The sequence below is a fragment of the Molossus molossus genome, unplaced genomic scaffold, assembly GCF_014108415.1.
Source record: "Molossus molossus isolate mMolMol1 unplaced genomic scaffold, mMolMol1.p scaffold_m16_p_15, whole genome shotgun sequence".
Lineage (NCBI taxonomy): Eukaryota > Metazoa > Chordata > Mammalia > Chiroptera > Molossidae > Molossus > Molossus molossus.
In genome coordinates, this window is record NW_023425350.1 from 50,037,520 (window position 1) to 50,059,493 (window position 21,974).

Below are 21,974 nucleotides of genomic sequence, written 5' to 3' on the forward strand. Positions count from 1 at the left end.
TGGAAACAGCCCAAGTGTCCATCAATAGATGAGTGGATAAAATAGATGTGGTACATATACACAATGGAGTACTATGCAGCTGTAAGAAAGAAAGATCTCTTATCCTTTGAGACAACATGGAGGGACCTGGAGAGTATTATCCTGAGCAAAACAAGCCAATGAGAGAAAGACAAATATCACATGATCTCATTTATTTGTGGAATATAATGAACAAAACAAACTGATAAACAAAATAGACCCAGAGACATAGAAGTAGGGTATAGACTGACAGACCTCAGAAGAGGGGGATGCGGTTAAGAGGGAAGAGATAAACCACAGAAATTATAAAATTATATGCATGTATGGGTAACCATGGACATAGACAACAATGCTGTGGGGGGCAGGTTAGGATTGGGAGGAGGGTGTTAATGGGGGAAAAGGAGAAACATTTGTTACAAAAGAAAAAAAGAAAGAAAAAAAAATTCCTAATTGACTTTCTAACCCTACAACTTAAGGAACTAGAAAGTAAGCAAAAAGAAAAACCCAGAGCAAGAAGAAGGAAAGAAATAGTCAAGGTCAGAGTAGAAATAAATGACATGGGGAAAAAAAAGAAATCTGCTGAACTGAACTAGATAAGTAACAATTAAGAAACTTTAATTTACTGAGGTTCCAAATGAGGATTTAAACGCAGTTTTGTCTTCCTAAGCTCTGCTTATGCTTTTACTCACTCTGTTGCCTCTATCATAATATATTAATGATGATGATGATGTTCTTATACTTGTATAGCATCCACTCTGCAAGCAGCATTCCAAGCCAAACAGGTTGGGTGAGTTGAAATTTTAATGGCAGCAAGTCAGCACAGTTCCATCATATTGGCTAACAATTCAACAATGTTAAATTAGGAGATCAAGTATTGGAATTTACTTTAAAAAATCTAAATGATCCATATTTCATCAGTATTGTGGATTAAACAGGAGTTTGTGAGATCACCTGATAACCTTAGTATTTATACTGTTATTCTTACGGAAAAGTGTCTTCACAAATTTCAAAAAACACTTCACATTCTTTTAAAGAGAGCTTATTTGTATATTGGAGTCTGTCTAGAGAGCCTCTGGCCAAAATCAAGTATATTTTCTCAAACTTGTTCTTTCTTAATCAGAAATTGAACTTTGGTAAATTCAAAGTATAATAATAAACATGTTGCCCTGGCTAGTTTGGCTTAGTGGTTAGAGTGTTGGCTCGAGGACTCAAGGGTTGAGTGTTCAATTCCCGGTCAAGGGCATGTTCTTGGGTAAAAAGTTTGATCTCTGGCCCTGGTCGAGGTCATGCAGGAGGCAACCAATCAATGTGTCTCTCTCACATTGATGTTTCTTTCTCTCTCTCTCTCTCTCTCCCCCCTCCCCCCCCTCCACTCTATCTGAAAATCAATGGAAAACTATCCTCGGTTGAGGATTGACCAAAAAAAATAATAATAATAAACATCTTGTATCAGTTAACTTTTGTCTGTTGAGGAATAAGATCAACTTACCTGATGTTATGGTAGAGTCTCAGTGTTGATGATTGAACTTTGGAGTGTATGCAGGACCTGATACTGGGAAGCTCTCTAGATAAGAAAATTTTATGGCTTGTAAATATTGTATAGTAACCAGTCTCTATTCAATTTGGATCTTAATTGTAGATTTCATTTACACACACACACACACACACACACACACACACACAGTTTGAGGAAAGAATTTTATGCATATTATGCCTAAAATAGATCCCATGCTTCTTTAGGTTTGGGCATTTTCTCATAATACAAGCTCAGATCCCTATTTTTCTCTACCATGAAAGTTTAAATTGGTCTATTTTTTATTTGTTTTTGATAGAGCAAGCTAGATAATCCTATGTGAAAGCACTGTAAATAATAAAATATTGTACAAGGAAATTTAAAAAATATGTTTTTCCCTGGCCGGTTTTGCTCAGCGGTTAGAGCGTCGGCCTGCGGTCTGGAGAGACCTGGGTTCGGTTCCGCTAAGGGCACGTGCCCTGGTTGCAGTTTGTCCCCGGCCCTGGTTGGTCGTGTGGGTGGCAGCCACTCGATGTGTCCCTTTCACGTCGATGTCTCTCTCTCCCTCCTTCCTGCTCTATCTGAACAAAAAATAAAAAAGTGTCCTCAGGTGAGGATAAAAAAAAAATATATATATGTTTTTATTGATTTTTTTTTTTAAGAGCGAGAGGCAGGGAGGAGAAAGATAGAAACATCAACGTGAGAGAGAACCATTAATTGGCTGCCTCCTGCACGTCCCCTGCTGGGATTGAGCCTGCAATCCAGGCATGTGCTCTTACTGGGAATCCAACTGGTGACCTTTTGGTACATACATGTACAAGGAAATTGTTATTATCTTAGCCTTTGGTGTGTTATGTAGTTTATACTGAAAACAAACAAACAACAAACAAATCTTACCTCTTTTCTGTTTGCACATTTATAGGAAGCAGGCTAAATGGGAACATTGAATTCATGATATCTGTGTGTGATATTCAGAAATTTCTCTGGGAAAACATCTTAAGAAAAATTAAAGGGTGTCGGTTTTTCAGTGAATATATATAGGCAAAAATGAAATGAAAGGTACCATTCTATTTTATTTCAGGGTCCAGTAGCTATTCTGTTTTTACTTTATTCAGGTTTATTTTTAGAATTTTAGAAATAATAAACAAATAGGTTAGAGACCTTAATTCAAAACATCCTAGCACTTCTTCTGGGAACATAAGAAAATCTTCATTTTGTTTGGCTTCAGTAAATGCCAAAAATAAATATGTGGCAAACAGGTCACAAACAGTTCTTTTATGTTTTTATGTCTCTATCTTTTCTTCTGGCACAAACTTTTGTACATACATCATAATGTATAAAACATTCAGTTCAAAACCAGAAAATCAAAGATAAGGGAACTGCATTGTATCAATACAAAAGTGATATAAAGACAGAGAGCCCTGTCCCCATTCAAGAAACAATATGAAGAGTTCAAGTAAAAAGGTATTTTTATAGTCCCCGAAGAAAACCTGCTATCATTTTAGCTGCTGCTAACAGGATAGGAGTGACTGCGGCACTGTCCTTCAGCCTGTGTATTCTTCAGGGCTCTTTTCGGAGCTCCTGCCATATGATACACAGTTCTTTTAATGTTAAAGAAAGTTCTTGCTCTTGAGTGTTCAATTTAGTTAGCTTTTCTGTCTCTTACTATTCGTTCTCTAACTTGTTGAGCATAAATGGATTTGTTATTAGATGTCCATTATCGATATAACAGTTGTTAGAGTAATGGGTATTCATCATGATTGCTCTTGGCTGCAAGTAACAGAAATGTGCAAATGACAGCTTAATCAAATAGATTTTTCTTCTGTAATAGAGACTCTCGGGGCAGTCAGTCAGGGCTGGCACAGCTACTCCAGGAATGGGCTTTCCTGTGCTCCTTGCTTAGCCTTTGTATATGGTTTTCATGTCTGTAGTCATAAGAGTTGTCACATTTCAGCAGGAAGAAAGAAAGGCAGAGGCAAAGGTGCATGCCAGTTGAGCCAGGTCTGTTTTTTTTTCAGGAAGACAATCTTTCCAGGAGCTCTACTCTGGTTTAAAATATAGATTTTATGGTTTTGTGCAGGTATGGTGAGGCCAACTGGTCAGGAGATGATTGCCATTGAAACGATAATTTAGAACTTACAGTTTCCATGACAAAGAAGGGCACAGCAGCAGGCCACACTAGCGCCCTGGGGTTAGTGGAAGGCAGAAGGCAGAGAGAGCTAGGGGAACTGGTGGGATAAGCCTTTATTGTAGTTTTCTGGGAATGAATGGTCAAGGCAGGGAAGTAGGTTTAGGATGGACTAGTTTGAATAATTTTATTGAGCTCTGGGCTGTAGGGACTACCCTTTGCTGTCTGATGCCTAGCCCTGTGGTGATTAGGGCAGTGTAAGAGCCAGGTAAAGCCATGGGCTGTGTGTGTGTATGTGTGTGTGTGTGTGTGTGTGTGTGTGTGATTTTGGATTGGTTAGTTTGCATATGAAATGTGCACTTGCAGGTGAGGCATTCCTTTACTATCTCTAAGAATCCCATAACCCTGGGAGGGGTAGTTCTTTCCCAGTCATTAATGGCCCAGATATCAAAGCAGCAGATACACACACTAGAAAATGTAGTTAATACACCGTCCCTCTTATGTCCTTTGCTAGCACTGTGTTACTTGACCATCCATCACTACAAAGAATTCTAGGCATTTGGACATTTTTAACTGGGCACATTTTTACCCGAACAAATTGGAGCACTATTAGTACTGTAGAAGAAATAAGTAAATATTGATTAAGCAACTAGTAGCATTTGGTACACAGTGTCACATGTGAAGAATTAGCATCTAAAAAATATAGGTGCAGTTTAAACCATGCGTTGCAAATTCAAATGCCAGGTATGCAATGAAGAGTGAAGTGGGCCCTGCTGGTGTTGCTTAGTGATTGAGTGTTGACCCATGCACCAAGAGGTTGCCGGATCGATTCCCAGTTGGGGTACATGCCCAGGTTGTAGACCAAGTCCCCAGTGGGGAGCATGCAGGAGGCGGCCAATTGATGTTCTCTTTCATCGATGTTTCTATCTCTCTCGCCCTCTCCCTTCCTTTCTCTCTAAAATCAATAAAGGAAAAAAAAAAGTGAAGTGAACTCAGTGGAAGATTATAGGGTGTTCTGGTGAGATGGAGGGTACATGTACACTTCAAAGTAAAAATTAAAACAAAACAAAACACTGTGAGTGACTTGTGGCCTATTGGCTATCCTTTGTGGTGCCTAGTTAAATTACATATAACTAAATAGGAAGATGCTTATTAATTTTACTGGACAGACTATAATTAGAACTATACTTCATTTATCATATTATTTAGCAATTATGTACACTACATTTTCTAGTTAACTTGATGATAACTCTTTACCAACATTTTTGAAAATTTAGTTATTTTTTCTGAACTTTTCATTTTGAAAGATTTCAGACCTGCAGAAAAGTTGAAAGAACTGTACTATGAGCACATCTGTATCCTTAGTTCAGGTTAACTAATGGTTAGCATGTTGCCTTATTTACTTTCTCTGAACCTGTTTGAAAGTATAGTGTACGTATTATGGCATTTTATCCCTAAGTATGTCAACACGTTACCTAAGAACAAGGACATTTCTACATAAATAGAAAATAAGTATACACACATCATCACACTCAAGAAATTTGTAACTGCAATAAATTTTAATATTCCATATTCAGTTTTACCAGCTTTTCCAATAATGTCCTTTTTAGTATTAAAAAAAATTTAGGATCCAATCAAATATTATCTTCTTTAATCCAGACCTATTCTGTCTTTCATGGCACTAATTAATGCTTTAGGAGTCCAGGCCAGTTGTTTTGTACAATGACCACACGTTCGATTTGTCTGGTGGTTTCCACATAATTAGGCTCAGCTTAAACAGTCTGCCCAAGAGTGCTCCATAGGTGATGCGAACCCAGGCAGCACAGCAGGAGGCCCAGCTGTTGGTTTGTTCTGTTGGTGGTGATGTCACTAGTGTGATGACAAAGGTGGTGCCAGACTTCTCCCAGCGAATAGGACATTCCCTTTGTGAGTAATCTGTGGAGTGATGCTTTGAGACTTCATGAGTATTATTTCCCATCAAGCCTTCACCTGAAAAATAAACATCCTGTTTGTTTACTGAGTCAGTTTATTCTTTGGTGGTTACAAAATAGTGATTTTTCTGGTTCCATCATTTCTTCTACATTAGTTGACATTACTTTATAAAGAAAGGCTTTTCCTCCCAGCCATGACTCCAGCCCCTTTTTTGAGTTCAGTACCAATTAATGGATTATTTTTGTATTCTTTGTTATTTTCCATTATGATTAATGCCCAAATTACTCCCAACTGCTGGATGTGAGATATGTTTTCAGCATTTCCCACTCAAGGGATGACTTTGTTTCTGAGAGTGATATTATTTCTTCTCTTTTCCCCCCAGTAGCATAGGTCCTGAAGCTTGATCTTCTGCATTTGATGTTTCTTTCCTGTCTTACATGTAAATTAAAGTTTGTGGTGATTTTTGTCTCCTAGTGCTGTAGGTGTGGGAGAGAGTCGGTTTTATTTGCCTTGTTTATTGATATTTGATTTGGGAGGGATATGTGGTATGAAAAGAATTTAGATGGCTACAGTTGTCCTATATGAAACTGGAATTCCTCAATTTTATCTTTTTTTTTTTTTATCCTCACCAAGGACATTTTTCTATTTGTTCAGATAGAGTGGGAGGGAGAGAGAGGAAGAGAGAGAGAGAGAAACATCGATGTGAAAGGGTCACATTGAGTGGTTGCCACCCGCACGACCCATCCAGGGCCGGGGACAAACTGCAACAGAGGTACGTGCGCGCCCTTAGCGGGAACCCAACCCCGGTCTCTCTGGACCGCAGGCTGACGCTCTAACTGCTGAGCCAAAGTGGCCAGGGCAATTTTAACTATTTTTATGGTAAGATGCAAAATGTCTGACTTACAAGTGAGGTTTTCATTTAAACCTGATGACTCCTGGTAATAAGTACGAAAATTGGGTAAATCTTTAGTACCTTTTGAAGGATGTTATGCCACTTGTTCCTACTGTCAATAGCCTCTAACTGGCATATTCTTTTTGAGTCCTTGGGTTTCTTTTCTATTAGCCTTTCTCTGACCAACATCAATCATTCTCCCCACCCACATTATCAGTGTATTGCTTATGAAACCCTATCCATTTTATTTTCTACTGTGAATAGAGAATTGGGAATTTAGATAACACATTTTGTTAACCTTGGGTATGATGTTAGAATAATCAGGACCAAATGATAGCTCGAGGCCTCTTGGAGCTTTATTTAGAGCTTGAATTTTCTCAGAATGTTTACTTGCTGATTAAATAGCCATGCTGCTTTATTTCCAGTTTTATTCATAGGTTCTAGTTTAGGGAATTAAGAAGCTTAGTTTAAGCTTCTGGTAAATGATCTAAAAAATGACCTTTTACCTAATGATAATGAGGGAGACAGTATATTGTTAAGAGCAAAGGTGTCTCTAGAGTCAGATTCTGAGGGTTCAAATCCTGGTTCCGCTGCTTATTGGCTACGTGACTTTAAGTGGTTGCTTAATCTCTCTGTACTGTCATTTCTCACATATAAAAATGAAGATAATAGTATCTTCTAGATTTTATGAAGATTAAAAAAGATAATACATGATAAGTATAGTGGTCTTGGTCTTGATACATAATTGCTGTTACAGTTAATATGTTAATAAGAATGTATGGATATTTACTCTGCACAAGGAGCAGTGATTAGCTGTTAAAGTAAGCAAGCAGGTCATGAGATATTTATGATCAACTATATGTGACCTACCTTCCACCTATACCACCCACCCTTCTCACCCCATCCTGAAATTAAAATAAGCTTTAATGATAGTTGTTAAACCTTTAAGCTTTGCATTGAGAAAGCATACATTATTTTTTTATTTTACTCATTTTTTAGAGGTATGGTTTAGAAGGGACAGTTACAGCTAAATGCCTTAGGGATGTTAATTTCAAAGACAACACTTTTTTGGTGTTTTATAGAGATGCACAGCTTGCAAAGAAATTATACTGTTGTGGAATCATGTGACCACTAGAGGTCACATTATACTTTTAAGCCTATTTCAAAGAAAGATAGGAAAAGTCCAGAGTTGCTTCCTGTAAAAATACAGCTTGAAAAAAAAGAAACCCAAGCTGGACTATTACAAGAACCATCATTATATGTCATGGTTTAATGTTTGACAGTTTATTACTGTATTGGCTAGAAAATGGATTTGTATTATTGAACTTAACAATGAGGTCTTAGTACCCAAGTTGGAAATAGAATCTTCTTACTCCCAGCCACAGAATAATTTACATTTCTTAAAACTATGTCTGAATGATATAATAGCCATATCTGAATGTTCTATGCAAATGATAAAGTGGTTTATCAGGTAACTGCTGTTGTTTTTGGCTCATTAAGGCACATTATGGGAAAGATTATAGGAACCTCTAAATTTATATCTTCTCTTTTCTGGTAGAATAGATTATTAGTTTATATTTACTTTTCTGAACTAGCCATTGTGGCTAATAGTGGATAATTTTAAATGGACTACCACTAAGGTACTTTATTTTAGAAAATGTCCTAAATATTAACTTGCAGCTGTGTGGAAAATTTATGGATGTGGAATTCATTCCGTTGTGATGCTTGATGTTATTATTTTTTAGTTATAGTCTTAAATGTGGAATTGCTCTCTGACTTAAAAAAATGAGGAGTGATTCCTGGCAGTTTCACATTTTTGCCAGGTTTTGTAGAACTAATGGGTTTAATTGAATTTAGGCATTTCTATAGTTTGCTTTTACCTATAATTTTGTTCATGATGTAGATAATATCAGAGTTGAAGTGAAAGATACTAAGGTAACCATGAGATGGATCAAATAATTATGATAAATTGATGCTTGAAATGTTTTCATTATGAATCAGCCACAAATTACAAAGATAATCTGAACTATTGTATCTATAACCATGCAGCGAGGGCTTGATTGACAATTTTAGCTTTTAAAGTGCAAACAATTTTTTAACTTTTGTATGCAGAAATGATTGTGAGCATGTGTAGAACACTCTTGGTTCAAACACAGGAAGCAAATACACACACACACACACACACACACCACATACATTAGATGCTAATAATCTCTTCTTCACTGTAAACATTTTATTTTCACTACTCCCTCTCCTACCTTCCTGTTGTCCTAAGTAGTGTTGATGGCTCCAGAGCTCTAATGCAGGTCTGCCTGACCCTAAAGCCTGTAGTCTTACCTTTTACATTTACTAGACCACTGCTTTTTAAAGCCGCTTGTCATTATAACCTACACCATATTTCCTGTATATGAAATGTTTTCTAATAAGTACATATTATATAGATTTTTTTAATCCATTTTATGAATGTTATTGATAAGAATCCCCACTAAATGTCAGTCTTGAATGGAAACCATCGTGTAGGTTTTGGGATCTGTTAGATAGCAAGCTTGAATCTCTGCTCAGCCATTTATTCCTTTCTGACTTTGGGCAGGTCCCTTAATTTCTGAGTTGTTTAGGTTTTTGTTCAATGAGTACAGTCATGTTTTTATAGTAGTTGTTATTGTTTTTTAGGGATGTGGCTGTGTTTGAAATTTTAATTTTTTCCCCACTGTAGATAACAGACAAGAGAGTGTCCAGAAGACATGCGATTCTTGAGGTGGTTGGTGGTCAGCTTCGAATCAAACCGGTAAATATGTTATTAATGATTCATTCTAACTTCTTGTCTCTCACATTTTTCCAGCTTCTGATTAGAGGGGCTTATTTTCTAAGGTTATGGAAATAAGGAATTAATGTCAAAATATATCCTTCTTATTGCCAGAAGACAATTGGGAGATAAAAATCAAACTATTTAAATTATCTACTTACCCATCAGGCAGTGTTATATTTACATAAAATTTTAATGAAAGATGACTACCAGTTCACATGTGCATGATTATTTTGTTCATAACTGGATATTACAAATAAGATCCTATAAAAAGCTCATAACTAAGGGGGTAGGATAGTGACCAAAATCACTTAAGTGTTATAGAGTTGTATTTTAACAGATTTCTGTACCTCTGGGTGTAGCGCTATTTCTAAAATTTAGACCTTGTTCAACTTCAGGGTTTAAAAATAATTTAATTTGTAAGTTCCTGTTATGAGCTAGAGTTTTAGTTACTAGCTTTGTAGTTTAAGCACTGATGTAGGGAGAGCGGCTTCTGAGAATATACTATGTGATCATTCCTTTTCATTGCAGAATCTATTGTGTAGAAGAATGAACTATATATGTGAGGGTCCATTTATTTTAGACTCGTGCTGTGCTGTTAAAATTATTATGGAATGAATTTCATCAATTTTCAACATTTAAAAACCTACATGTGTTTTCATCTTAATATGTATAACTTCCTGTTGTTTTATTAGCTCTTTCTTTTATACAGATAGTATTTTTATTAACCTATGTTGAATTATCCCCAAATTTGAGAAGTATCCTTTTAATTCTAGTATTGGGAAAATTTTTGAATAAAGATAAATTCATATTATCTCAATCTTGAATAATATAAGAAGGTTTATATCTCATTCTGCATTGTCTTAGTTTCTTGAAAATTGCTTAATATCTGTAGTCAGCATTCCATGGCGGGGGGGAAGCTTTATTTACTATCAATTATTCATCTCTGAACCTTCTCCAACTATCTTATTCTTCATAGTGAGACTTACTAGATCATAAGCTTTTTGAGTATAGGAACTGACTAATTTTCATATCTCTACTATCCATCATAATGTCTAGCTCATGGTAGATAATTAATTTATTAAATCCTTGAGTAAATGCTGCAGTGAGAACTATATGTGGCATTTTATTTTATTTTTTCTTTATTGATGTTAGAGAGAGAGAGGAGGGGAGAGATAGAAACATTGATGAGAAGGACCATCGATTGGCTGCCTCCTGCATGCCCCTCACCGAGGATCAGGCCCACAACCTGGGCATGTGCCCTGACTGGAAATCGAACTGGTGACCTCTTGGTGCATGGGTTGACGCTCAACCACTGAGCCACACCACCCAGGCTATATGTGGCATTTTAAGAGTAGGGATATCATGAATTTTTATAAAATGTTATTTTCCAGTACCCAATTTCTAACACCCTTTCAATGAACTACTATGGCCTAAAATAAAGAAGTTTGATTTTGTTGTTTCTGAAATACATTAAGGTAAAGAATATAGGGATGGCTAAATTCCTATCCTGCCTGCCTTTTCTAATTGAACATATCATTAGTTTATATTTACTTTTTTTCCAAAATAGCAGTCATGGCCAATAATACACGTGGCTTTTCACTAGAAGACTAATGTCTTAATATTCACTTTCTACATTATTTACATTTATTGCTCTGTAATTCATGTTAATGAAATGAATTTATAATGGGTACTTCATTTTTTACAAGTATAACATGTAAATAGTCCTTGATTATTGGATTTCAAGTTATTTTTTATACAAAAATAGAGACGGGTAGTTCCTGCTATAGGTTTATAGACTTTTTTAGATTTGTATTGTTAGTATTCAAACCCTACTGTGTTTTCAGATATTACAGAAAATAGTTATACATTCTAGGTGAAAACTTAAATGGTACAGCCACTTTGGAAAATAGCTTGACATTATTTCCTAAAGATAAAGACATGGATTTCTGTATGCCAGACCATGCATGCACGCGTGCACACACACACACACATGCACGCACACACCCCAAGAGATGTGTATAAGAACATGAATAGCAAAATTGTTTATATAATAACAAAACACTAGGCACAATATAAAATTTCCATCAACAGTGGAATTGATAAATATATTGTGATATAATCATTTAATGAAATATACTACAGCAGTGAAGATAAATTACAGTGAAAACATGGAAAAACATGGATTAAAGCTAGGAACATCATAATGAACAATGCAAGCAAGCATCGGAAGAGTATGTACAATATGGCTCCATTTATATAAAATTAAAAATTCTACAAAATAATTAATATATTAAGGGTCATAAACATAGGTGGTAAATAAAGGAAGTGAAAAACACAAAAATCAGGATAATAATTACTTCTGAGGGAACTGAGAAGAGAATGGAATAGACTCACAGTAGATATAAAAGGTAGCGGTAATATTCTTTTTTCTTAAATTGGATGGTGGGTCCATATGTAATATCTTACATGTAATGTCTTTAAAAATTATTACAGGACAGTTATGACATAAAAAAAGTATAAAGCATAGCACAGTGTACTGCAGTTACTTCTGTATTGGCAAATTACTAATTGTCAGAAGACATGAAAAGATGTGTTTACTTTTAAGGAAATGTACAACTGTAGTACTAGAATTTGATTGCTGTTTTAGAAAAATATTTAATTGGGTTTTGGGTTTTATTTCAAGAATTATTATATTTATATTATACTAGTTGAAGGAAAGTTCCTTCTTGGAGTTGGTAATATACTTATAGGTCTTTTGCTCTATGTAATGCTTGATTTCTTGTTTACATTAATATAGTTTCAATAAAATGTCGATTCCCTTAAAATAGGTTTATTTATTTATTCACCTTTTTATTGTAGCTGCACCTACAGGGTAAAATTTAGAGAAATTCTGAAACTGACTTTGCAAATAGACGTTTTAAGATCTTAAAAGTAATGAGAATGAGATGAACAAGCGACTTCTAGTTCATTTTAGTGTGTGCTAAATACTTTTTATTTGATGTGCTAACGCAATTTATATATACAACTATAATAAAGTGTTGAGAGAAAATTTTAGCTTGAAACCATTGTAAGATTATGTAAATGAATATAGAAAATGTTTTGTTATGATGATTCCTTCTGTATGCTGTATACTTCAAATTATGTTTACGTGATTAGTTTTCTGCTTTCTTTCAATTTAGAAAGCTAATCAAATAAAAAGTAGCTTTGACTATGATAAATGAATATAATTAAGCAATTACTAATTTGTACTTTTAAATTGGATGAATTTGTCTTTTTTTCCCCCTGTAATATTTCCCCTTAAAAAGGTCTCTACTCTCAGTAGTTCTTGGAAATAGTGTATGAGGAGATATTGTTAGCTTTTTTTCCCCCTAATTTAACCCACAGTCTGGTATCAGCAGGGAGAAAATACATTATAAAGACCAAATGATAATATTGTCTATAAATGACTGTATTACCAGTGTTTAGTTATATCCTCAGGGTGAATTCTTAACTTTCAGTGTTTTTATTTTATTTTAATAGAATTTAATTCTTTTTGGTTCTTGGTGATTGAGGGAGAAATTATGTAGTTACACATAAATTGTAAAAGATATTTTTTTCTTCATTTGGTATTGATCCTCAAAATATACATCTTTGGGTGATTGTGCTTTTTTCTATTGCACAATAAAATTCTTGACTTGTAATTGTTTTTCTTCCCATGAAATTATGAGTGTACTTTTATTTATTAATGTTTAAAAATGATCTTTATTGTTGAGAGTATTACTAATGTTCCCCCCACCTCTCTCCATACCTTTTCCCAACTCCCCACCAAGGCCTTCACCACACTTTTGTCTGTGTCCATTGTTTATACATATATACATATAAGTTCTTTGGTTTATCTCTTCCCATCCCCTCTTTCCCTCTGAGATTTGTCACTCTGTTCCCTGCTTTTCCAAGTCTTTAGATCTATTTTGTTCATCAGTTTATTTTGTTCATTAGATTTTCACAAATAAGTGAGATCATGTGACATTTGTCTTTCTGACTGACTTATTTTGCTTAGCATAATACTCTCCAGGTCTCTCCCTGCTGTCTCAAAGGGTAAGAGAACCATCTTTTTTATAGCTGCATAGTATTCCATTGTGTAAATGTATCACAGCTTTTTTATCCATTCATGTACTAATGGGCACTTGGGCTGTTTCCAGATCTTAGCTATTGTTAATAGTGTTGCTATGAACATAGAGGTGCAAATAGTCTTTCTGATTGGTGTTTCAGGCTTCTTAGGATCTATTCCTGGAAGTGGGATCACTGGGTCAAATGGCAGTTCCACTTTTAATTTTTTTTTATCCTCACCCGAGAACATTTTTTCCATTTTTTGTTCAGATAGAACGGGAGGGAGAGAGAGAGAAACATCGATGTGAAGGGACACATCGAGTGGCTGCCACCCGCATGACCAACCAGGTCCGAGGACAAACTGCAACCGAGGTATGTGCCCTTAGCGGGAACCGAACCCCGGTCTCTCTGTACCGCAGGCTGACGCTCCAACCGCTGAGCCAAACCGGCCAGGGCCCACTTTTAATTTTTTGAGGAAACTTCATACTGTTTTCCATAGTGGCTGCACCAGTCTGCATTTACACCAATAGTGTACTAGAGTACCCCTTTCTCAACATCCTCACCGGCACTTTTTTGATGTTTTATTGATGGCGGCATTCTGGCAGGCGTGAGGTGGCACCTCACTGTGGTTTTAATTTGCATCTCTCTGATGATTAGTGATGTTGAGCATTGTTTCTTATGTCTCTTGGCCATTTGTATGTCCTGTTTGGAGAAATGTCTATTCAGGTCCTCTGCCCATTTCTTAATTGGGTTGTTTGTCTTCCTTTTGTTGAGTTGTATGAGTGCTTTATATATTTTGGAAATTAACCCCTTATCAGATGTATCATTGGCAAATATGTTCTCCCATACAGTGGGTTCCCTTTTCATTTTGATGCTGGTTTCTTTTGCTGTACAGAAGCTTTTTAGTTTGATAGTCCTAGCTGTTTAAAGTTTCCTTTGTTTCTCTTGCCCCAGGCCATGTATCAGTGAAAATTCTGCTATGTGAGATGTCTGAGATTTTTCTACCTATCACTTCTGCTATGATTTTTATGGTTTCATGACTTATATTTAAGCCTTTTTCCATTTTGAGTTTATTCTTGTGTATGGTGTAAGTTGGTGGCCTAGTTTCATTTTTTTGCATTTACCTGTCCAGTTTCCTCAATAACATTTATTGAAGAAATTGTCTTTGCTCCATTGTATGCTCTTGCCTCCTTTGTCAAATATTAACTGAGCATAATGTCTTGGGTCGATTTTTGGGTTCTCTGTTCTGTTCCATCGATCTATATATCTGTTCTTATGCCAGTACTAGGCTGTTTGGATTACTATGGCTTTGTAGTATTTCTTGATATCAGGTATTGTGATCCCTCCTACTTTGTTCTTCTTTTTCAAGATTGCTGCAGCTATTCTCTCTCTCTCTCTTTGGTTAATCCTCACCTGAGGATATTTTTCCATTTATTTATTTATTTATTTTTGATAGAATGGGAGGGAAGGAGAGAGAGAAAGAAACAGAGAGAGGGAGAGAGAGAGAGAGAGAAACATCAATGTGAGAGAGAGACATCAATTGGTTGCCTCCGGGGAATCAAACCTGCAACCCAGGTATGTGCCCTTGATTGGGCATTGAACCTGAGACCCTTCAGTCTGCAGCCAACACTCTAACTGCTGAGTCAAACCTGCGAGGGCTTCTTTCTTCATTTTTAAATAAGATATTTATTATTTAAAATAAAATACATTTTTATGCCCTGGCTGGTTTGGCTCAGCGGCTAGAGTGTCAGCCCACAGGCCAAAGAGTCGTGGGTTCGATTTTGGTCAAGGGCATGCACTTCGGTTGTGGTTTGGTCCCCAGCCCTGGTCGGGGCATGGAACCAGTCAATGTATCTGTCTCACATCAGTTTTTTTCTCTCTCTCTTTCTCCCACTCTGTCTGAAGATAAATGGAAATATATCCTCAGGCGAGGATTTAAAAAAATAAAATACATTTTCAAGCCATATAGACATAAGTAAAAATACCTTTAATAGAGCAGAGGTACTTGGGTTTGTAAAAAAAAATGATCTTTATTGTTGAGAGTATTGCAGATGTCCCCCCTTTTTCCCCCATTGACCCCCTCCACCTGCTCTCACCCCTCACCCAGTCCTTCACTGCACCACTGTCTGTGTCCATTGGTTATGCATATATACATATAAGTTTACTGCACCACTGTCTGTGTCCATTGGTTATGCATATATACATATAAGTTCACTGCACCACTGTCTGTGTCCATTGGTTATGCATATATACATATAAGTTCACTGCACCACTGTCTGTGTCCATTGGTTATGCATATATACATATAAGTTCTTCGGTTACTCTCTTCCCACTCCCCCTCCCACCTTCCCTCTGAGATTCATCAGTCTGTTCTCTGCTTCCATGTCTCTGGATCTGTTTTGTTTGTCAGTTTATTTTGTTCATTAAATTCCACAGATAAGTGAGATCATGAGATTCATGCCTTTCTCTGACTGGCTTATTTCGCTTAGCATAATACTCTCCAGGTCCCTCCATGCTGTCTCAAAGGCTGCTCAAAATAATCTGTAGATTCAATGCAATCTCTATTAAAATGAGTGTACTTTTAAAATAGCTATAAAATACTGCAATAGCTTTTCCATGACTTTTGATGACTTTTGTAAAAGAGAGAGATTTTTTTCTAAGTTAAAAAAAGCACACTGAAAATGAGAGGAGCCTCTTTTTTGGGGCACACATCTACCAACCTTTAATATTTAAGATAACTCTAAGAGAAATCTATAGAAAACTGATTTGTATTTTAGTTCCATTTGTCAGGGATAATGTATCCTTTGCACCACTTCTAAAATTATAGGGTAATCTATTTAGGTTCACCTTTGTAATCCCATGGATATGTTAAAAGACACACACCAATGATATGCCTGTGATATAGGTAGCTCATATCTTTTATTCACTGGGGTTTGGGTTTGCCAGTATTCCTTGTCTGCGTGAGGAAATCAAAGTTAAACTAACCTCATTGAAGGACTTTGAGAAACTTGCATCTTTTTAGCCTCAGAAGAGTTTGAATATTCAAAAAAATCTTTAAATTCATTTGGGTTTGGTTTTTGGAAAGATGAGAAGGCTTTTAATTATTGATTGTATTTTTAAAATATTATTGGTCAAATTCAGTCTTTTCTTTTTATAATTACGTTTTAAACAAGCCACACACACACACAAACATATACATACTTTTTTTTTAAGTCTGGTATTTATTCTTTAAGATAATTGTCAATTTTGGCCCAATCTATTGGCATAAGGTATTTATAGTATTTTATTATAGTTCAAAAGTTTTGCTTTATGTGTAGTTATGTCATTGTTTTTTTTCCCCAATATTTTTGTGTGTGCGTGTATGTCTTCTCCCTTTTTGTTTATTAATACTGTTAGATTTTTACAAAACTATCCTTTGAACTTTGTGTGTGGCTTTTTAGTTGGAGTGTATATAGTTTGACATTGATTTTAAAAACATATTCAATGAATAATATTGATTTAGGTATAAGTTATAGGATTAAGCATTAGATTTCATGGAATATTATTTTTTGCTCTTAGTTCTGGGATCCCCCGTATGAATAGTTTTAGGAAAAGAAAAAGATGATCACAGACCACACACAATAGTCTGCTTTCTTTTTGGCTAAATTTGCTAAATGCTTGATATCTAACCACCTAAAACTTAAATATGCTTTCACCTAAGGAAAAAAAATACTCAAACTGAATGTTTCCTTGACTTTGGGTTTGTGATGCCTTTTTATTTCATTTAAAAAAATTTTTTTTTTCTTTATAGATAGAGAGAGAGGGAGAGATAGAAACATCGATGAGAGAGAACATCAATTGGCCTCCTCCTGCATGCCCCCCACCGGGGGTTTGGCCCTGGGCATGTGTCCTGACCGGGAACTGAACTGGCGACCTCCTGGTGCATGGGTCGACGCTCATCCACTTAGCCACACTGGCCAGGCTTGTGATGCCTTTTTAAAGAAATGTAATTAATTTTCTTTAAAAGGATTTTACCTTTTCTACTCTTAGAATTTTATGCCTTGTATTTAACGTCTTAGCCTTTGTAAATTTAGGACTATGCTATTATTAATGTTGTTGTTGAGAGATTCATCTGAATTTCTAAAATACTCATGAATAAGAACATGGTCTTATCTTAGCCTATAAGAGGCAAACCTCATTTAATGAATATTCAGGGTTCTGGCAAAAGCTAATATACATTCCTTTTTTTTTTTTTTTTTAATTTATTTATTTATTTTTTTTATTTATTTTTCCAAATCTTTATTGTTGGATGTAAAATGTATTACAGATGTTCCACATTTTTCCCCCATTGACCCCCTCCTCCCCACTCCCACCCCCCTCCCACCTTTTCCCACACTATTGTCTGTGTCCATTGGTTATGCATATAAGTTCTTTGGTTTATTTCTTCCCACCTCCCCAACCCCTTTCCCTTTGAGGTTTGTCAGTCTAGCAATGAGTTTGTGCTTCTTAATCCCTTCACCTTTTTCACCCATTCCCCCAACCCCCTTCCCAACTGGCAACCAATAAAATGTTCTCTGTATCTATGAGAATGTTTCTGTTCTTCCTGTTCATTTTGTTTGTAGATTCCATTGTTGATAGATATGTATTCATTGCCATTTTGTTTGTTCATACATTTTATCTTTTTCTTCAAAAAGACCCTTCATCATTTCATATAATAACGGTTTGGTGGTGATGAACTCCTTTAACTTTTTCTTGTCTGGGAAAGTTTTTGTATGTCCATCGATTCTAAATGACAGCTTTGCAGGATAGAGTAATTTTGGTTGTAGGTTCTTGGTTTTCATCACTCTGAATATTTCTTGCCACTCCCTTCTGGCCTGCAAAGTTTCTTTTGAGAAATCAGCTGACAGCCTAATGGGTACTCCCTTGTAGGTAACTAGCTGCCTTTCTCTTGCTGCTTTTAATATTCTCTCTTTGTCTTGAACCTTTTGCATTTTGATGATGATGTGTCTTGGTGTGGGCCTCTTGGGGTTCATCTTGTTTGGGACTCCCTGTGCTTCCTGGACTTGTATGTCTGTTTCCTTCACCAAGTTAGGAAAGTTTTCTGCCATTATTGTTTCAAACAGGTTTTCGATTTCTTGTTCTCTCTCTTCTCCTTCTGGCACCCCCAAGATGCGAATGTTGGCACGCTTGAAGTTATCCCAGAGGCTCCTTACTCTATCCTCATTTTTTTGGATTCTTTTTTCTTTTTGCTCTTCTGATTGGGGATTTTTTGCTTCCTTATATTCCAAATCGATGGTTTGCTCCTTGGATCTACATACTCTATTATTGAAGCTGTGTAAATTATTCTTTATTTCAGTTAATGCCTCCTTTAATTCTAACTGTGTATCCATGATTTCTAACTGGTACTTTTTTATGGTCTTGATGCCCTCCCTAAGTTCACTGAGGTTCTCACTAAGTTCATTGAGCATCCTTATAAGCAGTATTTTGAACTCAGTATCTGTTAGGTTGCTTATCTCCCTTTCGCTTAGTTCTTTTATTGGGGTTTTGTTCTGTTCTTTCATTTGGGACCTGTTTCTTTGTATCCTCATTTTGGCTGCCTCCCTGTGTTTGTTTCTGTGTATTACTTAATGAGAGGTATGGGGGTCGCTGAGACCCGGTGCTCGTTTGAAAGAATTTAGGAAAAACCTGAAGCAGGATCCCAGACCGGCCAATCCTATGGTTAAGCAAGTGGCAACAGCTTGAAAGTTGTGTGGGGCGGGGCGGGGCGGGGCCTCAGGGAGTCAGCAGGGCGGGGCTACGAGTGTGAGCCAGGTTGCTGGAGTCCCAGATATGGCTTCTGTCTGCCGCCCCGGGAAGGGCTCACCAAAGGAACAAAGGCCTCTGACAGCACGTTTGTCCCCGAGGAAGCCGCCTCTCCAGCTCTCGCTCCAGTGCCAAACAGCTCAGTTCTTCCCTGTGTGTCTCTGGTGCCCCTCGAGCTGCCTCGCCTCCGAGCTTAGAGGGAGAGAGTCGGATAAGTCCGTGCGCGGGCCCTTTAGGGAGCTGCCTGGGGCTCCAGCTGCTTCAGCTTCCCTGAGCCTCAGTTTCCGCTGGTTTTTCCAGCCAGAAGTTATGGGGACTTCTCTTCCTGGCACTGGAACCCTGAACGGGACACCTGGTGTGGGACGGGGACCCCTCAGTCCTCAGGAAGGACCTTCCCAGCCGCGGGATCCTCCTGATTTTTATCCACCACGCTTGGGTGTGGGACCAGCCCGTCTCGCTCCGCCGCCGCCCCCCCTCGCGCTGCCGCCCCTCCTACCGGTCTGGATGTAGCTGCTTTTTTTTTTTTTCCTTAGTTCCGTAGTTGTACGACTTCCATTCAGCTTGATTTCAGGCGGTTTTGAATGATGGTTGTTCTGTAGTTTAGTTGTAACTTTGATGTGGTTGTGGGAGGACGCGATACCGCGTTTACCTACGCCACCATCTTGACCAGAAGTCTCTACATTCCTTTTTGACTCTTGTCCTTCCTGCTACCCAACAGTCCTGACTCTGGGGACCAGGGCATACTCAAGGAAGGGAAGGCTTCCCTTAAAAGCCTGAGGAGTAACAGGGAATGATTTCCAGGCCCAGCAGTGTGCACGAGCTCCGAATTTGGTGGTTTGTCATACTTTGTTGCACTCAAAAGCTCTAGCCAGAGAGCCACTTTGGGAGATAAATGAGGGGTGAGTGATAGAATAATGAAAGGTTTCTGAACATTAAGTTTACATTAGAACTTGATTTAAAAAAATGAAACATTTGCAACTCTTTTTATGAATGTGGTGTGTCACTGCATCTCCATTCTTATGTAGTCTTGTATATGGTTTTTAAAATGACCAATAAAATAATTGCCTACCAAATTTGTATAGCCTCTGTTTTAAATTTTTACCTCCACCTCTTATCTCCAAATTTTTATTTTACTGCTTGCTTTTAACACAGATTTATAGGAAATACAAATGTTTTCCATTGCAGATACACCTAGGAAGGTCTTATGGCCAAAACCTCACAAAATTAAATTGCCAGGACTAGGTAGATTATATTTACTCTACATTTCAAAGTTATCTTTTTCTTTTTTTAAAATTGGGGCGTTAGTTAACAACACTTATTTTTCAACAACACAGCTTTTGTTTTAATGCCCCCTATTCTATATCGGTATCACCCCCTGTCTCCAGCTTGGTTAAACATACTGTTTGGACAGTTCAGCTTCTAAAATGTAGTTTTTGTTTTGTTTTTTTCTTTAAAAATTGAGCTAAATCATTTCTAGGTTTCTTTTTTTTTTTTTTTTATCCTCACCCGAGGACATTTTTCCATTTTTTGTTCAGGTAGAGTGGGAGGGAGAGAGAGGAACAGAGAGAGAGAGAGAAGCATCGATGTGAAAGGACACATCGAGTGGTTGCCACCTGCACAGCCGACCAGGGCCGGGGACAAACTGCAACCGAGGTACATGCCCTTAGCGGGAACCGAACCTGGGTCTCTCAGGACTGCAGGCCGACGCTCTGACCGCTGAGCCAAACCGGCCAGGGCATTTCTAGGTTTCTTTTCCCAAATTTTATGGTTCTGTGGTTAGTTTAAAAGTCTAATGTTATGGTATTTGATGAGGTCATGTATAGTGAGAAAGTTACTTGTGCAATTTTTGAGGGGGGGTTTGAGAGCCAGTAAGTCCATGTGCCTAGCTGCTTGCTATCAGGGGCTTTTTAGAAGATGAAAGTGATTGTTGTTTAAAAATTTATAGAGAATGGAATTGAAATGATTTTAGTGATGAATCTATTTAAGTGACTCAACAGGTAGTGTTTTTAGTAAATACATTAGATTTTAAGCCTCATTTCTTATAGTAAATTCTTTGGAACCATTACTGGTATTATTCACTAATGACTGATAGTTAAAATATCGATTTTTATGCTATTAGAGACTTCTATGTTAGGTACAGTTATATGCACTCATGGACCTGACAGTCTAGTGGTGATTTATTAGATGATTATGGATAATTTTTGAACTCATAAGGACTGATTCAAACAATTCATGCAGAAAGCTAGGTGGGATATGATATCTCAGGCTGTAGTAAATCATAGAGCATTTTAAGTATAGACATCCATGATTGTATCAAAGATTCCGTGTATGAAGATCTGGGCGTATGAAAGTGGGAGGTGAGGTTGGAAGCCACTGCAGGTTTATGAGAGCCTTCGCTGCTGTGCTTTGTTTGTACTGGGGAATCATCAGAGGCTTTACACAGAGACACGTCTGAATCACTTGGGAAGCAGTGAGGTGAATGCAAACAGGAGACTTGATGTAATGTTAGCCCAAGCAAGAAACGCAAGCAGTGGGTATGAACTTGAACTAGCATGACTGCAGATGGCAAAGAGAAATGGATTCAAGAGATAGTTCAGAGGTAAATAAATGATATGGGACTTGACATTTGGATGGAGTAGGAGAACACGGTAGATTTTCAGTAAGTGTTTGTGGATATTTTTTTTTTTTTTTTTAATCCTCACCTGAGGACATTTTTCCATTTTTTGTTTAGTTAGAGTGGGAGGGAGAAAGAGAAAGAGAGAGAAACATCGACGTGAAAGGGACACATCGAGTGGCTGCCACCCACACGACCAACCAG

General features: G+C 37.1%; 1 protein-coding gene across 4 annotated transcripts in view; it reads left to right on the forward strand.

The window, feature by feature from the left end:
- APLF (aprataxin and PNKP like factor) overlaps positions 1 to 21,974 on the forward strand; it is an 83,060-nt gene that overhangs the window by 6,687 nt on the left and 54,399 nt on the right. For 2 of the 4 annotated variants that reach the window (XM_036262735.1, XM_036262737.1), the window contains exon 2: positions 9,197 to 9,268. In XM_036262735.1, the coding sequence (XP_036118628.1) occupies positions 9,197 to 9,268 (72 nt within the window). Of the gene's footprint in view, positions 1 to 765; positions 806 to 8,460; positions 8,500 to 9,196; positions 9,269 to 21,974 lie in introns of those variants that run through there. The other 2 variants (XM_036262738.1, XM_036262736.1) reach the window with 2 other exon arrangements.